A 25,349-nucleotide genomic window follows, 5' to 3' on the forward strand; every position below is an offset into this window, starting at 1 on the left:
ATGCTACATGAAAATAAAGTGAAATTTATTTCCAAATCCTATACTACCTATTAGAGTTGTATGTGGATTGAAATTAGAACTTTCAAACCAATCCACATATGAAAAACGTAAAATTTACGTGAAAAGCAAGATGGAAAAAATCTATATATGTTTTCATGTAACATCTAAGTGAAAAATTTTCTGAGTGTAGTCTTACCACCAAGCGACTACAACAGAAGAAAATTATGTTATGCAAATTTTGTCTGTTTTTTTTCTGCTGAGTTGACAGTAACAAACTATCTCCCAACGTGGCAATATATCTTTCAAACCAGAATTCAGTGCCAGTGAACCGTTGCCGTAACCTATTGAGTTGTGTCCAAGTCAGTGTGTACCGAAGTTGCAAGGTGAACATAAGAGTTAACCCTTACCGCAGAGTTCTTATAGGCTTTGTTTTGTAGCTTTACTACTATACTATCATACCAAACGTATGATTGATTCGTTCACGTCGAAACCATGGATATATTAATTTGATGTTTCTGCTCGATATGACGGAAATGGTCGCTTATGCCGAATTAGTTCACTACCCTGCTATGTCCATACTCATTCGAATCGAAGTTATTTCATCCGTCATATCGTTTGTTTGTCAGCTTAGAGGTTTCGTTAAATTGCTTATTTCGTTTGCTATTGTCATTTTGTTTAATTTAAAATAGTGCAATTTGTTTGTTCTTTGCTTCTATGCACCCTGCAGGTGTAGAACTCGTATGGCACACCTTCAACGCTACTCTAGTTAGTTGTACTAGTATTTTTTTCCACTCTTCTAACCGGATTAGTCCTATCAGTCTATATTCAGCTTAATGTAATTCCGAATTGCGAAAACATCAACCTGCATTACCAATTCTAAAATCGAGCCTGACAACTGATTCTCGTTATCCAGAGATCTCCTCTCTCTCTCTCTCTCTCTACACAGATTATAATGCCAACTAACTACCACAAACTAGTGTTTTTCTTCTCTATCCTCTTGCCGATATTTTTACTACCTATTTGCTGCTATTTTATACTGCGCAGAACATTGAGTTTTGTACGTTTGAATTGAGTTGAACCCTTTATCTTCTTTTATCCGTAACCTTACGCAGGAAATGATCTGTTTTTGCAAAATTTGCTAACTCAGTTTTTACTTTGCTCTTTTTCTACGTCATATCTGTGATTTCATTTCAGGCATTGAATCGGTGCGATTCAATGGGCTCTTTGAGTCATCGAGCTCTGCTTCAGTATTTGGAATCGGACGATTTAGCTGGCCTCAAGTCATTTCTCGGCACACGCCAACTGCAAGTCGATGACCGTGATGAGGTAAAAGACGAATTTTAATAATATATATACAAAGATGATTTGTATTAAATTCTATCGTATTACAGAATGGTACCACCGTGTTAATGATCGCTAGTGGCCGTGGTGCCACGAGTTTCGTCAAGGAGCTGATTGCACGTGGAGCAGATGTCCAAGCACAGGATTTAGACACCTGGTCCCCACTTCTGTTTGCTGCCAAAGCTGGCAACGTAGATATAGTCGAAATCCTGCTCGATAATGGCGCTGACATTGAACATCGGGATATGGGTGGCTGGACCGCTCTTATGTGGGGTTCTTATAAAGGACACACATCAGTTGTTTCGTTATTGGTGCATAAAGGAGCCGATGTTCAAGCTCATGGCAATTATCACCTAAACCCATTGCTCTGGGCCGCAGGTCGTGGACATACGGAAATTGTCAAAGTGCTAGTTAATACGGGCGGAGCCAAGCCTAATGTGGGTGATAAGTATGGAACAACCCCATTAGTTTGGGCATGTCGAAAAGGTAATGCAGAGATCGTGGACACTCTTCTGAAAGCTGGAGCAAACGTCGATACAGCAGGTATGTACTCGTGGACTCCGCTTTTGGTTGCTGTTAGCGGTGGCTATCAGGAATGTGTCCCATTGCTGCTGGACCGCAAACCGAATGTCAACGCACTGGACAAAGATGGGATGACTGCACTATCGATAGCATGTCGAGAAGGCCTCACGGAGATTGCGTCCTCTTTGATTGCCGCTGGTGCTTATGTGAATGTGCAGGACCGTGCTGGTGACACACCTCTTATAAATGCCGTCAAAGGAGGATACCGCAATGTTGTAGAAATTTTGCTGAAGCGTCACGTTGACGTGGATATACAGGGAAAAGATAGGAAGACTGCCTTATACACCGCTGTTGAGAAGGGACACACTACACTAGTGAAACTGATTTTACAATCCAATCCAGATTTGGAGCTATCAACTAAAGATGGAGACACACCGCTCTTGCGAGCGGTACGTAATAGGAATCTAGAAATGGTGCAAATGTTGTTGGAACGGAAAGCTAAGGTTGGTGCAGCAGATAAACGAGGAGATACATGCTTGCACGTAGCAATGAGAGCCCGCTCGAAAGCGATTGTCGAGGCATTGCTTAGCAATCCAAAATACAGCCAACTTCTGTACCGTTCAAATAAAGCGGGAGAAACTCCATATGGTATCGATGCAATGCATCAGAAGACGATTCTGGGACAAGTATTCGGAGCACGGCGCCTTAATGCGAATGAGGACTCGGAAGGAATGTTAGGCTATGGATTATATTCTTCAGCATTAGCAGATGTACTAAGTGAACCTACATTGACAACTCCTATTACTGTTGGATTATATGCAAAATGGGGCAGTGGCAAAAGCTTTCTTTTAGCTAAACTACGTGAGGAAATGAAATGTTTTGCCCAGCAGTGGTCTGAACCGCCAATTCGAGCTCCTTTCTTGTTCTTTCTGGTTTGTCTTCACGTTGCACTGGTAATTGGAACCGTCGTTGGTCTCACTACCTGGAGCTACATCCTGGGTCTTACTACCGGAATTTCATTGTTGGTTCTCATCTATTTCATTAATTATCTGTTTAAATTTCTGGACAGACGGTATGATCTAGAATGGCTTTATAGTTTAAATTATGGCTTATCGAAAAAGCTAGGAAAGCTTCGTTTGATTCTACAAGTTGCATTCTGTCATCCACCCGGTCCGCAAAATGATTCCCAACCGATGCCCGTACGGTTTCATTTTGCAGAGGCCAGTGGTGCCGCTCCAAATGGAGATGCTGCTATTGCGTTGATGTTAGCTTCCATATTCGATGCCATCGAAGCTTACTATGGATCACTGGCGACCGGATTGTATCGTGCGTTTCGACCAAAGCCATGTATGTAAATATACATTGATGTTGAACTGTGACCATCATCAATCTCAACAATAAATTCTTGTTTTCATTTTAGTGAAAGCTAGTGGAGGTTGGAAATGGCGCCGTATGTGCTGTGTGCCTGTTGTATTACTTTTCGAACTGGGAATACTAGGTGTACTTACTACTGCTTCGTTATCTATTGTCTACTCGGAGTACGGAAGTAGTGGAAGGTTAGTTGCCGATGAAATTGACAATTTTTAATTGTTAAAGTAAATTTTATTCTCAGGGATGAGATTGCCGTCACCATATATATCCTTATTGGGTTCCTACTAGCAGGCACAATAGCTAATTTACACGCGTGGTCAAAACTAATTGGTGCATTGTTTATGTCGCAAGGAAAGCATCTAAAACGTGCGTTCAACAACAACGAAGCTGCACCACTGACCGCCTTAGGTGCAGAAGTAAGCTTGATGACGGACATGATTCGCTGTTTGGATGCATTTACGAATCAACAGAGCCGACTAGTTGGAGTTGTGGATGCTCTGGATTCCTGTGATACAGAACGCACGTTAACTATATTGAACGCCATCCAAACACTGCTTTCAGCGCCACAACGACCTTTCGTGTTGCTGTTAGCCGTTGATCCTCACGTTATAGCTAAAGCCGCCGAAGCTAATAGCAGGCGATTGTTCACTGAAGGCGGCATAGGAGGGCACGATTTTCTCAGAAATTTAGTTCATCTCCCAGTTTATCTGCAGAACTCAGGTCTCCGGAAAGTTCAGCGAGCTCAAAGTACTGCCATGGCCACATATCGCCGGATTGTCCCTGATTCAACCAGAGATGATGATTCACATTTAGGACACTCAGTTTCTGCTAGAAGATTGTCAAATGCTTCTGAGATTATGTCCAGCCAAGAGAAGCTCAGAGCTATGCCTGGAACGTCGAGGGCGGGAAGTAAAAAGTTACGTGTTTCAGATTCGATTGCAAGTTCTATTGGATCAAATCTTCATAAACTAGGTCAAAATCCACCGGTAGATTTATCAAAGATCGTCCTAACTGATGACTACTTCAGTGACGTGAATCCTCGTAGTATGCGAAGGTTGATGAACGTTATTTACATTACAGGTATGTCAACCAATATATAATCCCCATTAACTGCAACTTTTACAAGTATTATATTTCTAGTGCGCCTATTGAAGGCATTCAAAATAGATTTTAGTTGGTACCGGCTGAGCTCTTGGATTAATTTAACGGAACAGTGGCCTTTACGTGCAAGCATGATTGTTTTGGAACATGATCAAGCCGGAGATAACTTTGAAGATTCCATGTCACTACAGTCGGTTTACGATAAGTATGAAAAAACTGTTGATATTTGTCAGCGTTGTTTATTGATATATGTACCTATATATTTCTTACAGGGTTCGGCCAAAAATTGCTTGCCTGAGAGAAGCAGTGAATTTACTAGATCTCGACAGAGACGAACGCAAACTAGATGCCTTTTTACAGTTGCACAAGTCCGATCTTCTAGTATCGGATTTGCGAATATTCTTGCCTTTCACCATCAATCTAGATCCATATTTAAGAAAAGTGTTAAAAGAAGATCAGCAAGCATTGGAGGATGAAGGGATCATCATCCCTATTAAGAGCGCGCTCCCCTCTATGAAACCACACAGTTTTGTTCCGACTCGTCATTCGCATCAACACATCCTTCATCCAACACCACAGCATCCACCGAGTCTTCCAACATGGGCTGGCTTCTATAATGCACCGCCCGCCATGGCTATGATGAATTATTACAACCAAAATCTGGCTAGTCTGATGCATCCCGATAACAGCAGTTTGAAAAAGACCAACTCTACTAGCATACTCATCGAGCACGCCAATGATAATCATTCCAATGGTACTTCTTCGCAATCAGCGAGCACCAAGCAGCATTTGAAGAATCCCTCATCTCGTGGATCACCACCGATCGATTTTGATATCTCCAACATTCAACTTGATAAGCTTACCGCGGAAGAGCTTATCGACTTGTTGGCTCGGGTTGGTGATCTTAAACCGGCACTAGATAAGCTGTCCCCCGTGTTAAGAGAAAATGCAATATCTGGTCGCGTACTAACTTACTGCAGCTTGGATGAGCTTAAATCCGTACTTAATCTTAGCTTTGGACACTGGGAAATCTTCAAAATGCTAATTTTGCAGTTGAGAGAGAACAATGCCACTAGAAAACAAGCCAAAACCACAACGTTCGCAAAAAGTGTCGGGGACAGTTTGGAATTAACTGACAACATACCCACATCAACTCAGTCGTCTGCTCCACCATCTGTTTTCCAGCCAGTGCGACAGAAATCTCATATGGAAAAACAGGTAAGTGCATATTTAAACACAGCATAAAACTATAGTTTTGGGTTAAATCTAAATTATGCTAACCAAATTACACATGTCTGGATGTGCAGCCGACCAAGGTCCATGATTATGAGTATCTACAGGTACTGGTTGTATTCCTTTTCTGGATGTATTGGTTGCATTTGGAATCATTCAAGATACCTTCGATGTTTGAATGTTGGATGTCTATCCGGAATTGTAACAATACTTTTTAGCGTTTTCAGTATATGCTAGAACGCACGCCCCATCCCAACAGTGCTGTTCGGAATAATATTAGCGCAGGTCGATATTCATATCAACCAGAACTCTGAAATGTTGTATTATAACCAATTGAACTGCAAATTTGAAATTGAGCTACAAATAATGTTGAATTTAGCGGAGCATTTGCAGGTAAGTAAAATTGTTCGAAATTATAAACGTTTAGAAGTTTATAATTTGAGCTATATTTTGAATTATATATGAAGGGTGAGGTGGCGCAAGATGGGTCACGGGACAAGATGGATCATCCACTGAATTTGATTATTTTTTTTTTTGATTGTCAACATGTCAACATCGAACGGCGCCGGTGGTGTAGTGGTAAGCGTGATTACCTCTCACCCCAGCAGGCCTGGGCTCAATCCCAGTCGGCGCCGCCGGGATGTTCTGAGGCATAACATCTCTGATCACGCCTTCCTTCGGATGGGAAGTAAAGCCGTTGGTCCCCGGTTCATGAGTTGATGGGTCGATAGGTAGGGTCCAGGTGTGGGAGCTGCCTTCCTGGCACGTCGGTAGCATTGGTGCTCAGCACGGAAAACAAGATCGACGGAAAAAACAAACCAAAGGAAAAAAAAAAAAAAACATGTCAACATCAACAGGCTCAAGTAGCCAGAATGCTGGTTTGAAAAAGTATTTGGGGTTGCATTGAACCTGTTGATTTTGACAAACACATAAAGTAATAAATGTATTGGGGATTTCACACCTGATTAAGACTCCTGCGCTAAAAATAAGTACACAGTAATATTTTCGCACTGGTCATAAAAGTTAAATATGGAGCTTCTTAATGCTTTCTAGAGCTTTAATTCAACAGTGTAGCTTGCTAGTAATGTTCTAAAGCTGTTACTGTTTTCAAAGAAGTCGATTTTTAAATTTTCTGGCCTGTGCGAAAATATTACTGTGCAACTATTTTTTGCACAGGAGTCTAATTTGGTGCAAAATGCGCAATACAAGCTGATCCATCTTGCCCCACCTTACCCTACTCTGTACGAAGAATTTCTGCTCGTAAAATACTTGTATTTCGACCAATTTTACCTGGTGTCTCACTTTTCTACAGGCGTTTCAATAAATTTTCGCGCATGCAATATTCAACATAATTGAAGCATTATTCCCAATTTAGAAAAACAGAGTTACAACATGTCAATATTTGCCAGTATGAATGAAAATCGACCCTTGTGCTATTATTTCGTACAACACAGTATATCTTATCATTTATACCTATCTAACGTATTAAACTGAAATTTTTTCGTACACTGTTGATTGAAATCTATTTTCTAACGTCTCGTATTTTTCGTATATTTGTGCGTTATCCAATGTAGTGACTGGTAGCCAAATTATGACCCAATATTTTTAAATTAAATGTCAGTTTTGTTATCTAAGATGCAATTATTTGTTCAACAAGTCGTAATGAACTGTTTTGTTTTCATAGGATCGCATCGATGTATTGTTACTCTGGATTCAATGCATTATTTCGAAGTTTAGATACAGCACTAGGTATCGATAAAGATTCACTGAATGTAATGTGCTTTCAGGTTAAATCTCTTATGCCATGTTAAAACTGGGGAGATCCTACGTGTTGCGTTATAAGCAAAGCGGTTTTCGTTATACAAGAAATAACAATGTGCTAAGTAATATAAACTGTCACAGACAACCATCTGCTTTTTGCAATAGTTTATAAGATATATTTAAATGTTTCGACACTGTTAAATTGATGGCATGTCAATGGATTTTTCCCAGAATGTTTATTTGGTAGGCTCAATGTCTTTGATAGCTCTACAGAAGCGAGGGTCTAATAATTGAGCTCTTGATTGTTTTTCCGTGTTCTTCTTTCTCGCCTGTAGCGCTTCGAATCTCGGCTGATCCACCGTTGCTGGTAGTAACTCAATAGCTTCCGACGTTACCTCATTTAAGCTTGCTTTATCGGTCCGGGGCCAATAACTTACTTATGTAGAGTTGGGTTGGAAATGCTAACATGAAGCTTTAAGTGTGATAAATTTATTAGCTAGAGAATGATCTTTTTTAGAAGAGAGTAGGTGGATAGTTCCGTTAGAGTACGGCAGTATGAAATAAAACTAGCTTTTAAAAACTGTCGCATTAATGGCCCTTCGCTCATTTTCAACTTCTATTCATTTTTCATACTGCCGTACTCTAACGGAACTATCCACCTACTCTCTTCTAAAAAAGATCATTCTCTAGATAATAAATTATCACACTAAAGCTTCATGTTAGCATTTCCAACCAACTCTGAAAATCGTTAACTTCGCGTATGAAGTAACATAAAAACACTTTGAATGTTACTTATGTATCCTGAAGTTGTGACCTACCATGTATTATGTACACAGCAAAAAAAAATGTAATATCGATCGTAATTCAAGCTGATGTATGAAATAATGATGTAATAGCAAAAAGCAGATACAATATAACATCAATGGATGTAATTTTGTTCGCAAAATCGATGTACATCGTACAATGTGATATTACACAACCGATGGATTGACCTGGTTGCAGCAGTTTCGATGTGATATTCTGATTCCATTCGTAATTATAGCATGCTATGGTCCATATAGACATGTTTAAAAAAATTCTGTATTTGCACCAAACATTGTGATTTTTTTAAAAGTATGCCATTCGACTAACTTGAACCGATTACCGATTAGCTTGAAACGGATAATGTGATTGAAATCAAGTCGATAGGTTGTATCGTTGTCGAGAAACCGTTAAAAACGTACCGTGTATATCGCGACTCTGCTGCACTAACCGTGTAAAAACTTCAGTGTACTCTCTTCGGTCCCAAGTTAATCGATGTACCGCTCGAAACATAGGAAAATCCACGAACCATACTCATTTTATCTGTCAAACTTTCATAGCGAATCAAAATTAACATAGTGTAGTACTAGAATGGGGTACGTTAATCAATTTGCTTGGGACCAATGGGCTAGTCAAGTAGTGAGCCAATTTAAAATCTTTAGTTTCCACCCGTTGGCTCATTGCTCCTAGTGAACAATAATTATTATGCGAAGTTTCATGGAACTTGGAAAGGGTACAATAAAATCAGCCCACGGTTCGGAACACGGTCAATTGCAGCTACGAATACGATGAGGAACACTAGCGGTTATCCTCCATCCGCCAACGCTCAATTTTACAGGTGTACGTGAGAGCCACCTATTGCGATTCGTTGAGGTTGACCATTTTATCCGGGACTCCTTAGCGTCTCAGGGTGACCCACAAATTCACGATAAATACAGGGACTATTAGAACTCGTTAATCTGCACCAGGATGATACCAAGCGTGACAATAAGGTTCTTCAACAAGGTCTACCGGCACTGAATCTTGCCTGCTGTCGTAGATTTTCTCATGTATCCGATTAAGGATAACATTGATAATAATACATAGCGCCATGATGTTAACATTTGCCTTTGTGCGAATAGCATGGAGTCAGCTTTGAGTTTGAGCCCACTTTATTCTACTCATTTGCATAGCCCTTGCACCTTGTCGGTGGTTTTATTATACCACAGTATGCATGAACAAATTTACGTGGAATTAGTTGAAGAAAAAAAGACTGATACGCACAGGGGCTGCCAAGATCGAGAAAGCACTGTATCACAAACATGAAATTCGGAGTAACAATACTAGAAATGCTAGATCTAAGCTGATATCGTAATTTGCTTAAATTCAGTGCCATTACTTAATTTCGCCCGATAAACTGGTAGTATATTATGGTATCGTTTTATTTTCATTTTGGTATTTGCAAGTAAACTAATACCAATCTGTAGATTTTCAAGTAAATTCAAAATGTCTATGATTTTTTGTTATACAAGCATAATTGGGCCAAGAAATAATCAATGCAGTTATAAATCGTGTAGATGTTTAAAAAAATGAATTCCATACGATTTCTTACAGCATTATACGGTCTCATGCAAAAAAAAACCACTCTTGTATTCCGTTTGATTCTATGTGTGTTCTATGCTATCAATATTACAATTTACAATTACTCACGCAATACAGCAGTATTTGATGACGAGGTAGCTATTATCCTCATTCTCGTGGACTAGTTCAATGTTGTTTCACTTATCGCACTCTTTTAACAAGTTCCTTAAAAATGTGTCCGGTACGCTTAGAATAAGGATAGTCACTTTTCGTCATCGAAATATGTAGTTCGCGTATACTAATACAGCTCTTCCAAACTACTGCATTACAGGTGACATTGGAAGAACAAATGATATGCGGTGCCTTGCAAACCCTGAATGAGGATGCATTTGAAGACGTAGCGGGCAGCGAGCGTCCCAGCCCGACTGGTGAGATGTTTTCCCAGTACCTAGCACCAATCCGTGAGAGCTCGGAAATTGGTTCACCGCCGAGGCTTAGCTATAACTTCACTAACCCCAATTTACTCGATCACCCGCCTGCCGCTAGTAGCGAAGATTCATTTCAGCAACGTTCTCAGCTAAGGTCTCACAGCTTGCACGACGAGTCTCTTTCCAGTGTTATTATCATGCCACACCACCCATCAAACGTGGATGATACAAAACTATAGGTGTAATTCTGTTTTGTTCTTCTCATTTTGTTAGTAAAAATTTATTCACTTCAATAGACGATCGACAGCGCGACAAATAGAAAATTATCGAAGAAAGTTATGAAAGCTATTGATTTCTATAACTCCAGAACTTCCTTTTAGCAAAGCATGGCATGGTGTCGCCTTGACCCTTATTTCAAATATATACTATGCCAATTGAAAAAAAAAATAGAAAAACTCAATTGAAAAAGTACCTAAAATAATATCGGAAGTTTAGAAAATATTAAAATTTCATCAGCACAAACAATCGGAAATCCAGAGGATTTTTTTGTACTTTTTTTAGTCTAGGCCCTAAGCATCCTCCATCCTTCATCCAGATGCCATTATAGTGACGAAATCAGATTTGATCCTCGATTCTAAAACCTGCCGCATAGAGTAATACCGTAATATAGTGGTGTATAGCTAATGAACCAGAATTATACATATTTACGATGCAGTCGAACATGATATGTTTGTGTTATTTTATTGAGATCACAGTTGACAAATTTAATGATTTTCTGCACACTTTTGCTACTAAAGGTTTGATTTTGAATCGGCACCTAACCGAACAACTATCTGCTGCTATGGGCCCTATTACGTAATATGAGTCGTGCGTCACTTCTGGTCACTGGTATAATTTGGTATTACTTCTATAATTCTGAAATAGACCATTGACCAGAAGTGATGCTCGACTCGACTTAAATAATATGGCCCTATGGTATGGTAAGTAATTTGAGTTGTGAATTGCTGTGAATTACTTTCCACCGCACAGGTTCAACCCGGATCGTACAGACGTTGAAGGTTGAAAAGTAGGTGAGAAAGCTTTTTCTTATATTTCCTAATAATCTACTACTAATGATGTGGAATTAGTGTGAATAGAATTCGTCATTGTGATTTACTAATACATGTATGACCAAAACTAACACATGAACTTCATAGCTTTTTCACGTCATTGTAGTGTTCGATATTCTTTTCGAATATATTTACAAAAAAACTATTGCGACAATTATAGTGTCCATACGAAGTTCACCAATACCCTCACCGAAGCAGATGACATCTATTCTAAAGCCAACTGGAAGCATTCGGAAAGGTGACAAACGTGTAACCATGTGCGACGGAGAGGGTAATCTGACGCCAACGTTCATCGAGATTTTGAATGAGAACCTTGCTCGGAAATCTGGTGAGATATTGAATAAGACATAATCGCTGATCTTCCTATCTAAACTTTTTATCATTTTCAGTAAAACGACAATTCAGCGTCAATGATCCGGATGGCCATTTTACTTAACTTACAATCAAACCATCATGATAGAGCAAACCAACACGGATCCCTGCTTATACGAACAATCCCACTGAAAATATTTTGAATCATTATACCTATATAGAACATAATTTACCATTGCTATGCAATTGTTTTCAATTTCTGCCCGACAAAAAAAAATAGTTAAAATATTGTTTTTATTAAAGGAAACATTAATTCAATTACACATCAATACATAGTAGCAATAGTATCGAAAGAAAAGTTGATTCATCTACGTCGTTCTCTTGCCCACCGAAAGAAAACCAGATGTGTTGGAGAAATATTTAGCCGTACTTTCACTAGCAGGTTTCTCCGCCGCCTGAGGGTTAACAATTTCTAATCCTTGCAGCGGTGTGAATGCCACACTGGATGCTGTTCCGGAAACTTGTTTCTTCACCGTAGTACTTCCTCCCCACACCTGTTGTTGTTTCTGAAGATTTTTCTGTAGCGTTTTGCTAATTCGAACCTTAGTTTTCTCGTCGATCTGTGGTAGCCGTATTCTACCTGTACCTGTTTTGCCAATGGTACCACGCGTATAGCCCAAATCTTCCTGGTAAGCATCTTCGTCGATCTGAAGGAATATTGAAACCATTGATTGAAAAGTTATATAGCATATTGTAACCGGTTAACTTACATCGCCGAAGTTCATTCGATTGGCTTGCTTTCGGAACTCGGTGATGGCGTAACGCTCCTTCATCTTACGCACACGTTTTCCGCCACGCTTCTTCTTACCGCCTTCGATTGGTTTGGGCAGAGGCTTGATAAATTTAACCGGTGGAGGTTCTTGCAGTTTGTCCAGCTTTTTTTCTATATCTTCACGAAATCTTTGACCAATCTCCCCCAGATGACTTTCGTGGCAAGCGTCCACACGAGCGGCCAAAGTGCTTTTCGAAGCCACCAGACGGGCTGCTTTTCTACGCATATCGGGTGGTGTTTCCTGGACGATATCCGAGTAATAAACATATCCAGTGTGAGGCAACATTGCCACCTTGGAGAAGCTAATAACATTAGAACGAGGTTATTAATATTTGTTTCTGTAATAATGATAATGACCCAAGGTTCTTACCCTGATAAAGTTTTTTTCTGAGCTCCCAAGACAAGAACATTACACGCTGGCATTTTCGATAACCTGGTCAGACCTCCAGCAAGTCCTACCAGCTTAGCAGCAGTAGATGCTCCTACTATCATGGACAAATTAGGCGCAATGAATGTCATTCTGCTTTCAACATATTCGAAGATTTTTGTTTTGAAATCGTTCAGCTCTATTGCCATATCACAGGCTTCGTAAATTTGCTGCAGCTCGTGCTGTTCAAGACGTGTTCTGCAAAACGTTTAAAAGCTAGAGAAATTACTGCTACTTTGGAACACAAATAAAACATTACCCCTGGGTAGTCGAAGCAGTTACCGAAACGATCATAATGGTTGCCTGAGTCAATATCTCCTGCAGTCGTTCATTATTCTTTGCTTGATCCAGATCATTGCCCAACTCTTTAACGCTACGTACGTAATCCATTTCCACCATGATTAGCGAGTCCAATTCTGGGAAGCGCTTCTGATATTTATCCTTCACAAATTTGTAAATTATTGCTATGAAGAACATTTTTAATGACATCTTATTTTGCTACTGTTATATTATTCTGCATTACTTACAAATTTCGCTATCGACATCCACTGCAATGTTGTTTGCTTCCACGATCAGCTGATACTCGGGATCGGATTCTACATTTCCAATCATTTCGGATGTTTTGCGGGGATTCTTGACAAACATTGCTATTTGCGACAGCACATTAGACAGTCGTGCGGAATCACGTAGTTTGCAGATCTCTCGGATCGATGCAACCTTTACGTCCACCTCCATCGGTTCATCCTTCACATCCATAATAATCGCTTCCTCTTCACCGCCGGATAAAGCGAGATCTTCTATGACCTCGTCAGGCGCTTCCTGCTTAACGGTTTCCAGCAGTTCCTCGGTTTCATCGTTATCATCCTCCAGGTCGGCCAGAAGTTCATCGGCGAGCGACATAATTACGTTTCTAATTTAAATTTAAAATTTACCTCAAGAAGCAGTGTCTGCAAACCATACGAACGTTTACAAAATGATTTGAGAGGCCTGCCTTTGCTGTCATTGATGACAATCGCAAATAAAATCAAGTGAAAATTCAAAACAAAAACAATTTGATGAAAATTTTACCGAGCAGAAGAGACAGGATACACGCTATTTCAAAACTACCCAAATTTGGGTAAAAACCACCCTGATCGGTCAAAACTGAACCTACCCAAAAATGGGAAAACTGTGTTGGGAGTGGTAAGTTGACAAATGAACAACATTGGCATGAATCCGATCAACGTTGTTCATTTGTCAACTTGTCACTCCCAACATAGTTTACCCATTTTTGGATAGGTTCAGTTTTTACCGATCTGAGTGGATTCTGCCCAAATTTGGGTAGTTTTGTATTTTGACGAGTGAACAGCAGCGTTGCCAGAAATACCGATAAACCGATAACCGACATATAATTCAGAATTTCTATATCACTGATAACCCTAATAAACATATACCATAAGGCCAGGCATAAGGCCGTTCGCAATGCTGAGTTTCAAAATTGTTTTAAACGACTCGACAATTCTATAATTTTAAATAACCAAAATTAAAACTGCAACACTGTAGCGCAACGCACAGTTCTAAAAGATGTTTGTAATCATCAAGTTCCATAAACTTTACTGTTCTTTATGAAGTTCATAGAGTTGTTTGTGAAGCTCTTCGAAACATCTTTAAATACATACAAAGAAATTAGAAACAGAGTTCCATTCGTGTTTCAAACTCGCTCAGAAATAAAACAGAATAGTCGAGCAGTTGCAAATCTGGTGCAAAATAGTGCTCGAATAATGAAACTGCAACTCAGCATTGCGAGAGGTGCGTTTCTGTTCTAGTTTCAAATTGAAACAATCCTTATAAAATACAACAGCATTGCGAACGGCCTAAACGAGCTGTATCCTGGATGGGTAAAATACCCCACAAATGGTTTGGATGATACCCCGAACACGTCGTTATGGTTATTTTTACTACACTAAATAATAAAAATTCAATGATTATTTTTATGTGTCCCACACATGATTTTTTGCAATGTGATTGGCAAATCAAAGTATGACACTCGTGGAGAATAGAAGAACTATGAAAGTGATGATGGTTTCAAAAATTTCCACGGGGAGGTATACGAATGCAATCTTAAGATGCTTTTATTTTGCAAATGGAGCATTTTATATAATTCTGGTTGCTGCTACAGTGGTAGAAAACCTGAAAATCTATGTATACACCTTAAAATCTAAGAGATGAACTAGCCATATGGCTAAAAATTTCTATAATAAAGAAAAAAAACTAAAAATCAGAAAATAAATTACTTTTGCTATATTATAATATAATGTCTATTGAGTAGTCCTTAAGTTAGTAGCATTAACCAGATTAAAATAAAATGCTTCCATTGCAAAATAAAAGCATTTTAAGCACAAACGAAGTGACAGACGGAGCGGCTCGAAAATTTTGGTGACTAACCTGCTATTGCAATTTTTCAGTGTACCACATGGCAATACTGATACCAACAATCAATACGAAACTAACGATTTTAAATTGGCTCACCACTTTAGTAGCCTATTGGTCCCAAGCAAACGATTAACGTATCCTATTCTAGTTGAAATTCTATTACTACACTATGTTTGTTTTGATTCGCTATGAAAGTTTGACAGATAACATCAGGGGTGTGTGGATTCATGCAGAACCTGCAGGGGTGAGTGAAATAGCTTGGGACTGCTTGGGACCGTTGTTCTGGTACTGAGTGAGCCAAAAATAATAATGATTTTCTTCGGGACCCAGTGGTCTTAGAGTTACCTCTATGCTAATACTGGATTGAACCACATGGCAACACTAAATGTACTAGAATGTTTTGGTTCTATCTCTTTCACTCTACTCAAAGCTAAAATGCATTAAAAATGACAAAATGGTATACTCTTTGCACACTCTCAAAGATCATTGAACACAAAATCCTCTTTGTTCAAATCAAAACAAAAAAAAAACTAGCCCATCTGGTGACTGATGGCACAAGCTTATAAGAAAATTGTACTACAGCAAACCACATTATTTTAATTGATTTCTTCACCAGTTAGTCGTCTGTAACTTCGTTTGTTATTTTAAGATTGCACTCGTATACCTCACCGTGTAAAATTTTGAAACCATCATCACACTCATAGTTCTTCTATTCTCCACGAGTGCCAACTTTGATTTGCCAATCAACAAATGATATCTATGTGTCGGACACATACTTAATATGTGTATACATAAAAACCATGTGTAACCACACATATTTTTTTTTTTTTCACTTTCGGGACCTAACACTACTGCGACCAATAAATTGATCTATTGTACACAGCAAAAAAAATGTAATATCGATCAATGTAATTCAAGCTGATGTATGAAATAATGATGTAATTGCAAAAAGCAGATACAATATTGTAGAGTTTCGGATGTATTCAACCTATTAAACATGCGTTGTTACTTCTGATTTATCACTTTTTATTTTCTCGAACCCTCTAACACAACCTCGTACTCTCAACGTTCGCTCTCTTCTCCCCCTATCCGGAAATCCCACGTACCTCACATAACTTTATCAGGGTTGCCATGTTTCTGCTGTTCTTTATTATATAATACAACAGGGCCGGAGTTAGGCTCGACCCGACATCCCTCCTTTACACAATGGTCATAAACTTCTTATGTCTGATAGTCCCTCAAATATCCCGGTACACGAAGCGAACGCGTTGGGCGGTAATCTGGTTTCTCTCATTGAGATGAATCTAGAATGTCCCCGTGTTTTGCTTGCTGCGACGTGTTACCCTCTTCGGCTTCTGTTCCTTTGATGCTGTCTTCTCCAGAAGATGTATTCTTCATCAAAGACTTCAGGTGGGCTGTATTTCTATGTATTACACGATCTGAGTCAGTCGATCGTAGTTTTGCATCTGGCCCAGACAGCTTGATTATCTGAAATTCTTCAGGAGCAAATGTTGTTGATAGCTTATTTGTTTTATTTGTACGTTTAGCGACAACTATGTCTCCCTCTTTCAAAACCGTAAATCTTGCGCGGCGACGAGCGTTGGTGTATTCTGCATCATTGAGCTTTTTCGTCCAATCTCTATCGTGAATCTCCTCCTCATCCATTCGAACTCTCCTGTTTTCCATGCTTGGAAGTTTGTCTCGTAGAACACGTCCAAACATCAGCACAGAAGGAGCTACTCCAGTTGTGGTGTAGAGTTGTACATCAGCAGAAACGAACGTAAATCCCAGACCCAGTCTAGACTACCTGATTCCTGGCTAATTTTTAAGCGTTTGAGAATCGTCTTATTCGCGCGCTCAACTTCACCGTTGGCCTGTGGCCAGTACGGAGTTGTTCTCCGAAGCTGGATGCCGTACTCTCTGCAATATGTTGCTAACTCTTCGCTAATGAATTGTGGGCCATTATCGGCCTTTATTGATTCTGGAATGCCAAATCTACAGAAAGATTCATGTAGTGCCTGGATAGTACGCTTGGCTGTGATTTGTTTCATTACCACAGCTTCGGTGAATCTACTGAAGTAGTCGACTATAACAAGTAGATTGTGACCAGACGGCAAAGGACCCATGAAATCCACAGCTATGTTTATCCATGGCTTCACTGGCATTTTTGTCCTTTGAACCGGTTCGGGAACTCCTAGCGATGAGACAAGCGTACACTGTTTACATCGTTTAACACAGACTTCCACGGCTTTATCCATTAATGGCCACCATACTTTTTGCCGAAGACGACGTTTCATCGCTGCAATACCTGGGTGTGCTTCATGGGCCAGATCTATTACGCGGTCTCGTAATATCGTTGGAACAACTAACCGGTTTCCTCTGAGTAGTATGCCATCTACGTCACATAATTCGGTCTCGTACGGTTTATATTCTTTTGGTAATACCTCTCTTGATTCTGTCTCGAGAGCTTTCAAAACTGCTTGGATAGTGTCATCTTCCTTAGTTTCTTCTCGATATCCGTCAGAGCCTTAATTGCATAGGCTATTACTCTGATTTGACCATAGGAGTCTTCTTGGAGTAAAACTGCTCCAAGGCCTGTTGGGCTAGCATCCGCAATGAGTTTAGTACGATTGCGGGGGTTGAAGAATCCTAGGTAATCAATGTTACCGATAACGGCTTTGATTGCTTGAAAATCTTTGCGTTCCTGATCTGTCCATTCAAATTGAACACCAGAACGGAGCAGCTTTCTCAAAGAATCAGTTTTAGTAGCCAGATCCGGAATAAATCGACCAACGTAGCACACCAGTCCGAGAAAACTTCTCAACTCGGTCACGTTTTGTGGCTCTCGAAATCTTTGGATTGCATCTATTCTGCTTTCCGTTGGACGAACACCATCAACAGATAGTTTGTGACCGAGAAATTCAAGTGACCTGACATTATACACACATTTCTTGTCATTCAACAACACTCCATATTCCGACAACCTTTGCAAAACAGCGTTCAACCTTCCATCATGTTCCTTTTGGGTTTTGCCATGCACAACAACATCATCGAGATAGACAATAACCCCATCGAGCCCGGCAACAACTGATTCCATCACCTTCTGAAACACCTCCGGCGCACAGCTAACACCAAACATTAGTCTTTTGTATCTGTTTAACATACGTATGTTTATTTTAGCAAAATAAGAAACGACAAGAAAAAAAAAATACCCAACGTTAGATTATTGCAGAATAAAAAAACAACAACTTTATTAACTCTCATCAACGATTTGCTTCAATTCAATCTACCTGAATAGTCCGTGTTTAGTGATGAAGGTAGTGATGACCTTGGATTTTTCAGAAATTTCCACTTGATGATAAGCATCCTTGATATCAATCTTCGAAAAACGCACTGCTCCATTCACCGAACTTAACAATTCATCCACCAATGGAAGGGGATGAGTTTCCCGTAAAACTGCTCTGTTTGCTTGACGCATATCGATGCAAAGTCGAATTTCCCCTGAGTCTTTGGTAACTGGGACCATTGGAGAGACCCATGGTGATGGACCATTCACTCGTTCAATAATGTCTTGTTGAAGGAGGCAACGCAATTTTTCTTCAATCTTTTGTTCCAAAGCAATTGGCGGTCGTCTATAGGGTTGTTGTACCGGTTGTACTTCAGTATCGATAGGTATTTCCACGACTACGTTCCTAAACTTTGGAAACATCTTCAGTTGTCGGTTCTCAACTGCTCCAACATTGAAACCAACTTTCAGAACCTTAAGATTCTTAGCTGTGCGATCTCCGAGAAGACACTGTTGCCCATCGTCGGCAATGTAGAACCTTGCAAAATCCTTGTTTTCTCCTGCTTCAATCTCTGCTTCAAACATTCCAGAAATTTTCATGGGCTGGGCTGATGCATATGCAACCAGGTTGCGGTCTATCTTCGTGGTCATGTGCTTCACTTTTACACCTGCTTCCTTCATCTGCTTCCAGACGTCTCGATTGATAATGTTGGCATCCGCGCCCGAGTCAATAGCCATTGGAACTTCTATTCCCCCTACCTTGAACACAAATGCGTTCCGACCCATCGCATAAAAGATGTAATTTTCCCCGTCTTTCTCCGATTCCTCAAGTACTGCTCGGATACGTTTTGGTTTCGGCTCATCTGACGATGTCTCATGTCCACGTTTGATTGCTTGGCCTCGAATGTAGCACCGTTTAGCCCAATGTCCAGTTTTTCCACAGCAAGCACATTTCGTTCTTCTTGCAGGACAATCATTACTCCCTTGAATGTGACCACGTTTTCCACAGCTGTAGCAAATGAATCTGTCATTTGGTTGAACTCTTTGTAGTCTTGATTGTGAACCTCTCTGGAACCGTGTATCAGGGCGGCTGTTTCGTTGATCTTGTGAAGTGCTTCGTGAATGTGATTGACGGACTATATTTACCTCCTGATGATCTTTTCTCACTAGCGGCTGTTTGCCCAGGTCCTTGGATTGTTGTGACGATTCTGCCAAACTCGTTCCTAGCGCAATAATCTCTTCCAAATTTCTGTCTTTCTGAAGCAGTTTGACACGCAATTCTTCAGAACTGCATCCCTGAGCTATACGGTCAGCAATCAGTTCGTCCACCACCGAAAAGTCGTAATTGCATCTTGCAATTTGCTTTCGAAGCCGCATTACGAAATCTGTGAATCGTTCCCCAGGAATTTGGCTAATCTGGTGAAACAAATGACGCTCGAAAGTTTTGCGACGAAATGGTTCAAAGTAATTGTCAAGGCATTTAACGGCAACGTCGTAGTACGGAGGGTCAACTGTAACGTGTGGAACATTATCTACTCCCGGAAGATGTCTCAGTAGGTCTTGGAGCCCTGTCCCCCAAGATATGCCAACTGCGCTCGCTTGTCATATTGTTTTTCGATCCGTTGGGCTACGAAAAACGACTCTAGATCAAACTTCCACGTTTCCCATTCTGCAGGTAAACGACTTGCTTCAATAGTGACGTCGAACGGTTTTATACGACTAGAAACGCTCATGCTGTTAAGGTTTGAAAATAAAAAAAAAAAAACATAATATCCATTGCAATAATCATAGCAAAATTCAACAAAAACGTTTGAATAGTATGCTGACGTGCCTATTCACACTAAAAAATAACTTATCTGTGGTAACATGTTTTTTTTTTCTCTGCGTTCTTCCCAAAATGTGTTTTCAATAACAATAAACATGAATAATCCACCTACCTTTAACGCCATCGAAAAATAACGATTTCTTCCTTGAACTTACATTTCGATCCGCACCGCTAACACAGCAATTCTTCCCTGTTGCTGTTTTGTTATTTAAAAAAAAACATTTATCCTTATTCTGGTACATAACCAGTGCTAAAGCACACAATCCTATTTACTTTGTTTCATGGTACACAACCTTCACTTAATCATTGGTGGGTACACAACCCATACCTGTAAACTTTTGGTACACAACCAATTCCATCACATACACACTGAGTGGGGTACACAACCCAATTCCTCTGCACGTTGGTACATAACCATTATTCACTCAAGTCTCTGGGTACAAAACCCGATTCCTCCATACGTTGGTACATAACCATATACCCATGATGAGCAATAATGACCACCAGTAAAAACTAAAATGCAACCCTTTTTTTTCCTCTACAGGCCATGCTACCAGAAGCAAACCATCAACCGACATTACACCACTACCATTTCATTTCTTTTCATCACAACTCAGTACCCAACCAGCAGCACGATTTGCTCCATTATGCGATACATATTTATTCTAATCGGTGTACATTTGTCTTCATTCTTCTTTGTCTACTACTGGCTCACATATTACAAGTCGGTACATAACCACATCTTCCGTTCCATATTTTATTTCTACAGGCACACAGCAACAGTACATAAACAACCTGACCTGTTATTTTCACCACTACTATAAAACCCAGATTCAACATCCCTTTCACCGTGTCACCGTATCCATCATTTTCATGCACTAACACAGCCACGTTCTACCCTTTTTTCGGATTTACTTTTTTCCGCCATCTTTTCGTTTTGCCACACATTTTTTTTATTGTTTTTAGAGAAAATGGAAGAAGTTGATTTATAGTGGATTTATAGGCACATCGAGCACAACAAATTTATTTCGTACGGCTTACCTTTGGCACGTTTTCTTTCGTATGCAACCTCAAACCTTTCAGCTGTTAACACGCTTCAGAAGTATATCTGTACGTCCAACTCCGTAAAAAAAAGTACTACGATCAATTCCGAACTTTTAACACAATTTCATCCTCAGTCGCCAAAAATGTAGAGTTTCGGATGTATTCAACCTATTAAACATGCGTTGTTACTTCTGATTTATCACTTTTTATTTTCTCGAACCCTCTAACACAACCTCGTACTCTCAACGTTCGCTCTCTTCTCCCCCTATCCGGAAATCCCACGTACCTCACATAACTTTATCAGGGTTGCCATGTTTCTGCTGTTCTTTATTATATAATACAACAGGGCCGGAGTTAGGCTCGACCCGACAAATATTACATCAATGGATGTAATTTTGTTCGCAAAATCGATGTACATCGTACAACGTTATATTACACAACCGATGGATTGACCTGGTTGCAGCAGTTTGGATGTAATATTCAACAACTTTTTTTTCTGTGTAGTATATCCCGTATCCTTAGTTTAGTGAATGTCGATTTAACAAACAATCAATACGAAACTAACGATTTTAAATTGGCTCACTACTTGACTAGCCTATTGGTCCCAAGCAAACGATTAACGTACCCCATTCTAGTCGAAATTCTAGTACTACGCAATGTTTGTTTTGATTCGCTATGAAAGTTTGACAGATAAAATGAGGGGTTAGTGGTTTTTCCTATGTTTCGAGGGGTGAATCGATTAACTTGGGACCGAAGAGAGTACCAGAGCTGAGCCAAAAAGTTGAGCACGTTATTTCGGGACCCTTTAGTCTTAGAGTTACCTCTATGGTATTACACGCAGAAAAATTTACCGTCGAAACAAAAATATTTGAGGCAAATTTAAACGTAAACTCAGTTTGTTCTGGCCACAAACATAAACTAGGTTGATTTCAAACGTATTCTATGTTTGAATCCATTGATAACAATGTTTAAAACAAAAATAATGTTACGTTTATTTTAAAAACATTCGTGTTGAAAATAAACGTGAATATTTTTGATTTATTTGAAAACTATATGCGATCAAAAATTAATATGTTTATTTTAAACATGCTTTTCATGTTTAAAATAAACAAAGATATTTTGAAATTATTTTAGCATTTGAATTCTGAATAAATCAAAATAAAATGGATAGCAAATAAATGGAAATTCCTGCGATTATGGAAAGTCTGTGGATGTTTGGATCCGGGGGGCCGTCGGGGTGGGTGTCCGATCCTATCCAGTTCAGTAAAACCGGTGAAACTTTGTGATATTAACGTCATTTTGTCTTTCTAAGTTTAGTGTTCGGGGATGATCTGTTTTTTTTTCGACGTCGAGTGGGGGGTGAGGATGATATGGGGATCGGCATCAGAAACGACGGATTGACGTTAATATTGTGATGTTCCACCGGTTTTGTCGAGCTTGGAACACTTGCTTGTGTGGGTTTCCGGACCATCTACTTCGGTTTCACCGCTTGCAGGCCGTTTTCGGTTAAGTTTGCCGAATGTAAACAAGAAGGAAAAAAGTAGTAGGTCCCGAAGAAATGTGCTCAACTTTTTGGCTCAGCTCTGGTACTATCTTCTTTCCCAAGCTAATCGATTCACCCCTCGAAACATAGGAAAGTCGAATAACCCCTCATTTTATCTGTCAAACTTTCATAGCGAATCAAAACAAACATTGTGTAGTACTAGAATTTTGACTAGAATGGGGTGCGTTAATCGATTTGCTTGGGACCAATAGCACAAACGAAGTGACAGACGGAGCGGCTCGAAAACTTTGGTGACTAACCTGCTATTTCAATTTTTCAGTGTACCACATGGCAACACCACTACTACTGGATTGTACCACATGGCAACACTACTACTGGATTGAACTAGCATTTTCACCAAATGTATCAGAATGTTTTGATTCTATCTCTTTCACTCTACTCAAAACTGAAATGCATAAAAAAAATTACAAAATGATACGCACTCTTTGCACACTGTCAAAGAATCATTGTACACAAAATCAACTCTGTTCAAATCAAAACAAAAAAACTAACCCATCTGGTGGATGATGGCACAAGCTTCCAAGAAAATTCTATTACAGTGAACCACATTATTTTAATTGATTTCTTCGCCAGTTAGTCGTCTGTCACTTCGTTTGTGCCAATAGGCTAGTCAAGTAGTGAGCCAATTTAAAATCGTTAGTTTCGTATTGATTGTTGGTAGTAGGTCCCGAAGAAACGTGCTCAACTTTTTGGCTCAGCTCTGGTACTATTTTCGGTCCCAAGCTAATCGATTCACCCCTCGAAACATACGAAAAACCAATAACCCTTCATTTTATCTGTCAAAATTTCATAGCGAATCGAAACAAACATTGCGTAGTATTAGAATTTCGACTAGAATGAGATACGTTAATCGTTTGCTTGGGACCAATAGGCTAGTCAAGTAGTGTGCCAATTTAAAATCGTTAGTTTCGTATTGATTGTTGGTATTACCATAGAGGTAACTCTAAGACCACTGGGTCCCGAAGAAAATCATTATTATTTTTGGCTCACTCAGTACCAGAACAACGGTCCCAAGCAGTCCCAAGCTATTTCACTCACCCCTGCATGTTCTGCATGAATCCACACACCCCTGATGTTATCTGTCAAACTTTCATAGCGAATCAAAACAAACATAGTGTAGTAATAGAATTTCAACTAGAATAGGGTACGTTAATCGTTTGCTTGGGACCAATAGGCTACTAAAGTGGTGAGCCAATTTAAAATCGTTAGTTTCGTATTGATTGTTGGTATTACTCCATCATTATTGAGAAATGATGAAGTATTATTCGATTTTTTACAGTTGCCACTCTAAAGGTCCCACTATTTATACCCTTCGGAGTGTTGAAACACCCTCCAAAGGCGCGCCCCTTTGTCAGTCAAAATTGGATTCCTTAGCAACAAAATTAAGGTATGACACCGATAATGACCACGCATCAGAGCCCTACTGTGTTACCTGACTTATAACGAATATACGTTCTATACGAGTACCCCGAATACAACGTATAGTTCGTCTAATTTTACATTGCAAATGCTATGCAAAATTAGACGAGTCTTACGTTGTATTCGGGGTACTCGTATAGAACGTATATTCGTTATAAGTCAGGTAACACAGTAGTTTGAAGTAGCAAGGACTAGGAATCGGTGGTAGATCTTACATCTCGTAACGTACCACGAAAAGGTGATCTACCCATGTTACGGGGTACACATTAGAGTGATGCAAAATTTGAAATTTTCGCTCCACAATACTTAAACCAACAATCGATTTTAAATTGGCTCACCACTTTAGTAGCCTATTGGTCCCAAGCAAACGATTAACGTACCCTATTCTAGTCGAAATTCTAGTACTACGCAATGTTTGTTTTGATTCGCTATGAAAGTTTGACAGATAAAATGAGGGGTTATTGGTTTTTCCTATGTTTCGAGGGGTGATTCGACAAGCTTGGGACCGAAGATAGTACCAGAGGTGAGCCAAAAAGTTGAGCACGTTTCTTCGGGACCTACTTGTCTTAGAGTTACCTCTATGCTTAAACGATTCCATATCGGATCTTGACTAACCTCTCAAAATTTGAACCCATTTGGTGAGAAACTGAGATGGCACAAACCATTTGAAGTTTGTATGGGAATTACTATGGTAAAACCAAGATTTTTGTTCATGTCTATCTAATAATTCACCATATCGGTCTGCTTCAAAAACTTTCAACTGTACTTGTAGTAAATTTTCCCAGCTACAACTTTGCTGAAGACCACTTTTTGATTAAATGCAAGGATCGAAAGTTATCAATGGTTCAATGCGCTGATGTCTTATGATCATGCTCAATCAACTGCTCAGCAGGCAACATTGGTGTTTCTGGGGCTTTGAATAGGACACAAAAATCATGGCTACTATGTCACACTACAAAATACAGTGTTGCCTACAGAGCAGCTGCTTAATCATGTCATAA

The 25,349-nt window shown here is 39.6% G+C and overlaps 2 protein-coding genes across 3 annotated transcripts; one reads left to right on the forward strand and one right to left on the reverse strand.

The window, feature by feature from the left end:
• Positions 1-1,157: 1,157 nt before the first annotated feature.
• Positions 1,158-11,791, forward strand: LOC135715277 (kinase D-interacting substrate of 220 kDa-like). 2 transcript variants are annotated; one of them, XM_065238614.1, is made up of 9 exons: positions 1,158-1,326; positions 1,392-3,210; positions 3,284-3,419; positions 3,476-4,314; positions 4,375-4,540; positions 4,608-5,553; positions 10,022-10,118; positions 11,388-11,555; positions 11,617-11,791. In XM_065238614.1, the coding sequence occupies exons 1-9, from the start codon at positions 1,216-1,218 to the stop codon at positions 11,661-11,663; spliced, it is 4,329 nt and encodes a 1,442-aa protein (XP_065094686.1). In that variant the 5' UTR covers positions 1,158-1,215; the 3' UTR covers positions 11,664-11,791. The 2 variants fall into 2 exon arrangements, with proteins under 2 accessions (XP_065094686.1, XP_065094685.1); XM_065238613.1 differs by lacking the exons at positions 11,388-11,555; positions 11,617-11,791 and having other exon boundaries at positions 10,022-10,951.
• Positions 11,792-11,857: 66 nt separating this feature from the next.
• LOC135715279 (U4/U6 small nuclear ribonucleoprotein Prp31-like) lies at positions 11,858-13,747 on the reverse strand. Its single transcript, XM_065238615.1, has 5 exons — positions 13,326-13,747; positions 13,058-13,262; positions 12,742-12,996; positions 12,310-12,673; positions 11,858-12,246 (listed from the first exon to the last, which is right to left on the reverse strand). The coding sequence occupies exons 1-5, from the start codon at positions 13,696-13,698 to the stop codon at positions 11,908-11,910; spliced, it is 1,536 nt and encodes a 511-aa protein (XP_065094687.1). The 5' UTR covers positions 13,699-13,747; the 3' UTR covers positions 11,858-11,907.
• Between the last annotated feature and the right edge of the window lie 11,602 nt (positions 13,748-25,349).

This window comes from Ochlerotatus camptorhynchus, unplaced genomic scaffold (genome assembly GCF_037179485.1).
Source record: "Ochlerotatus camptorhynchus isolate MF236.1 unplaced genomic scaffold, CSIRO-AGI_Acam_v1.1 ptg000841l, whole genome shotgun sequence".
Classification (NCBI taxonomy): Eukaryota; Metazoa; Arthropoda; class Insecta; order Diptera; family Culicidae; genus Ochlerotatus; species Ochlerotatus camptorhynchus.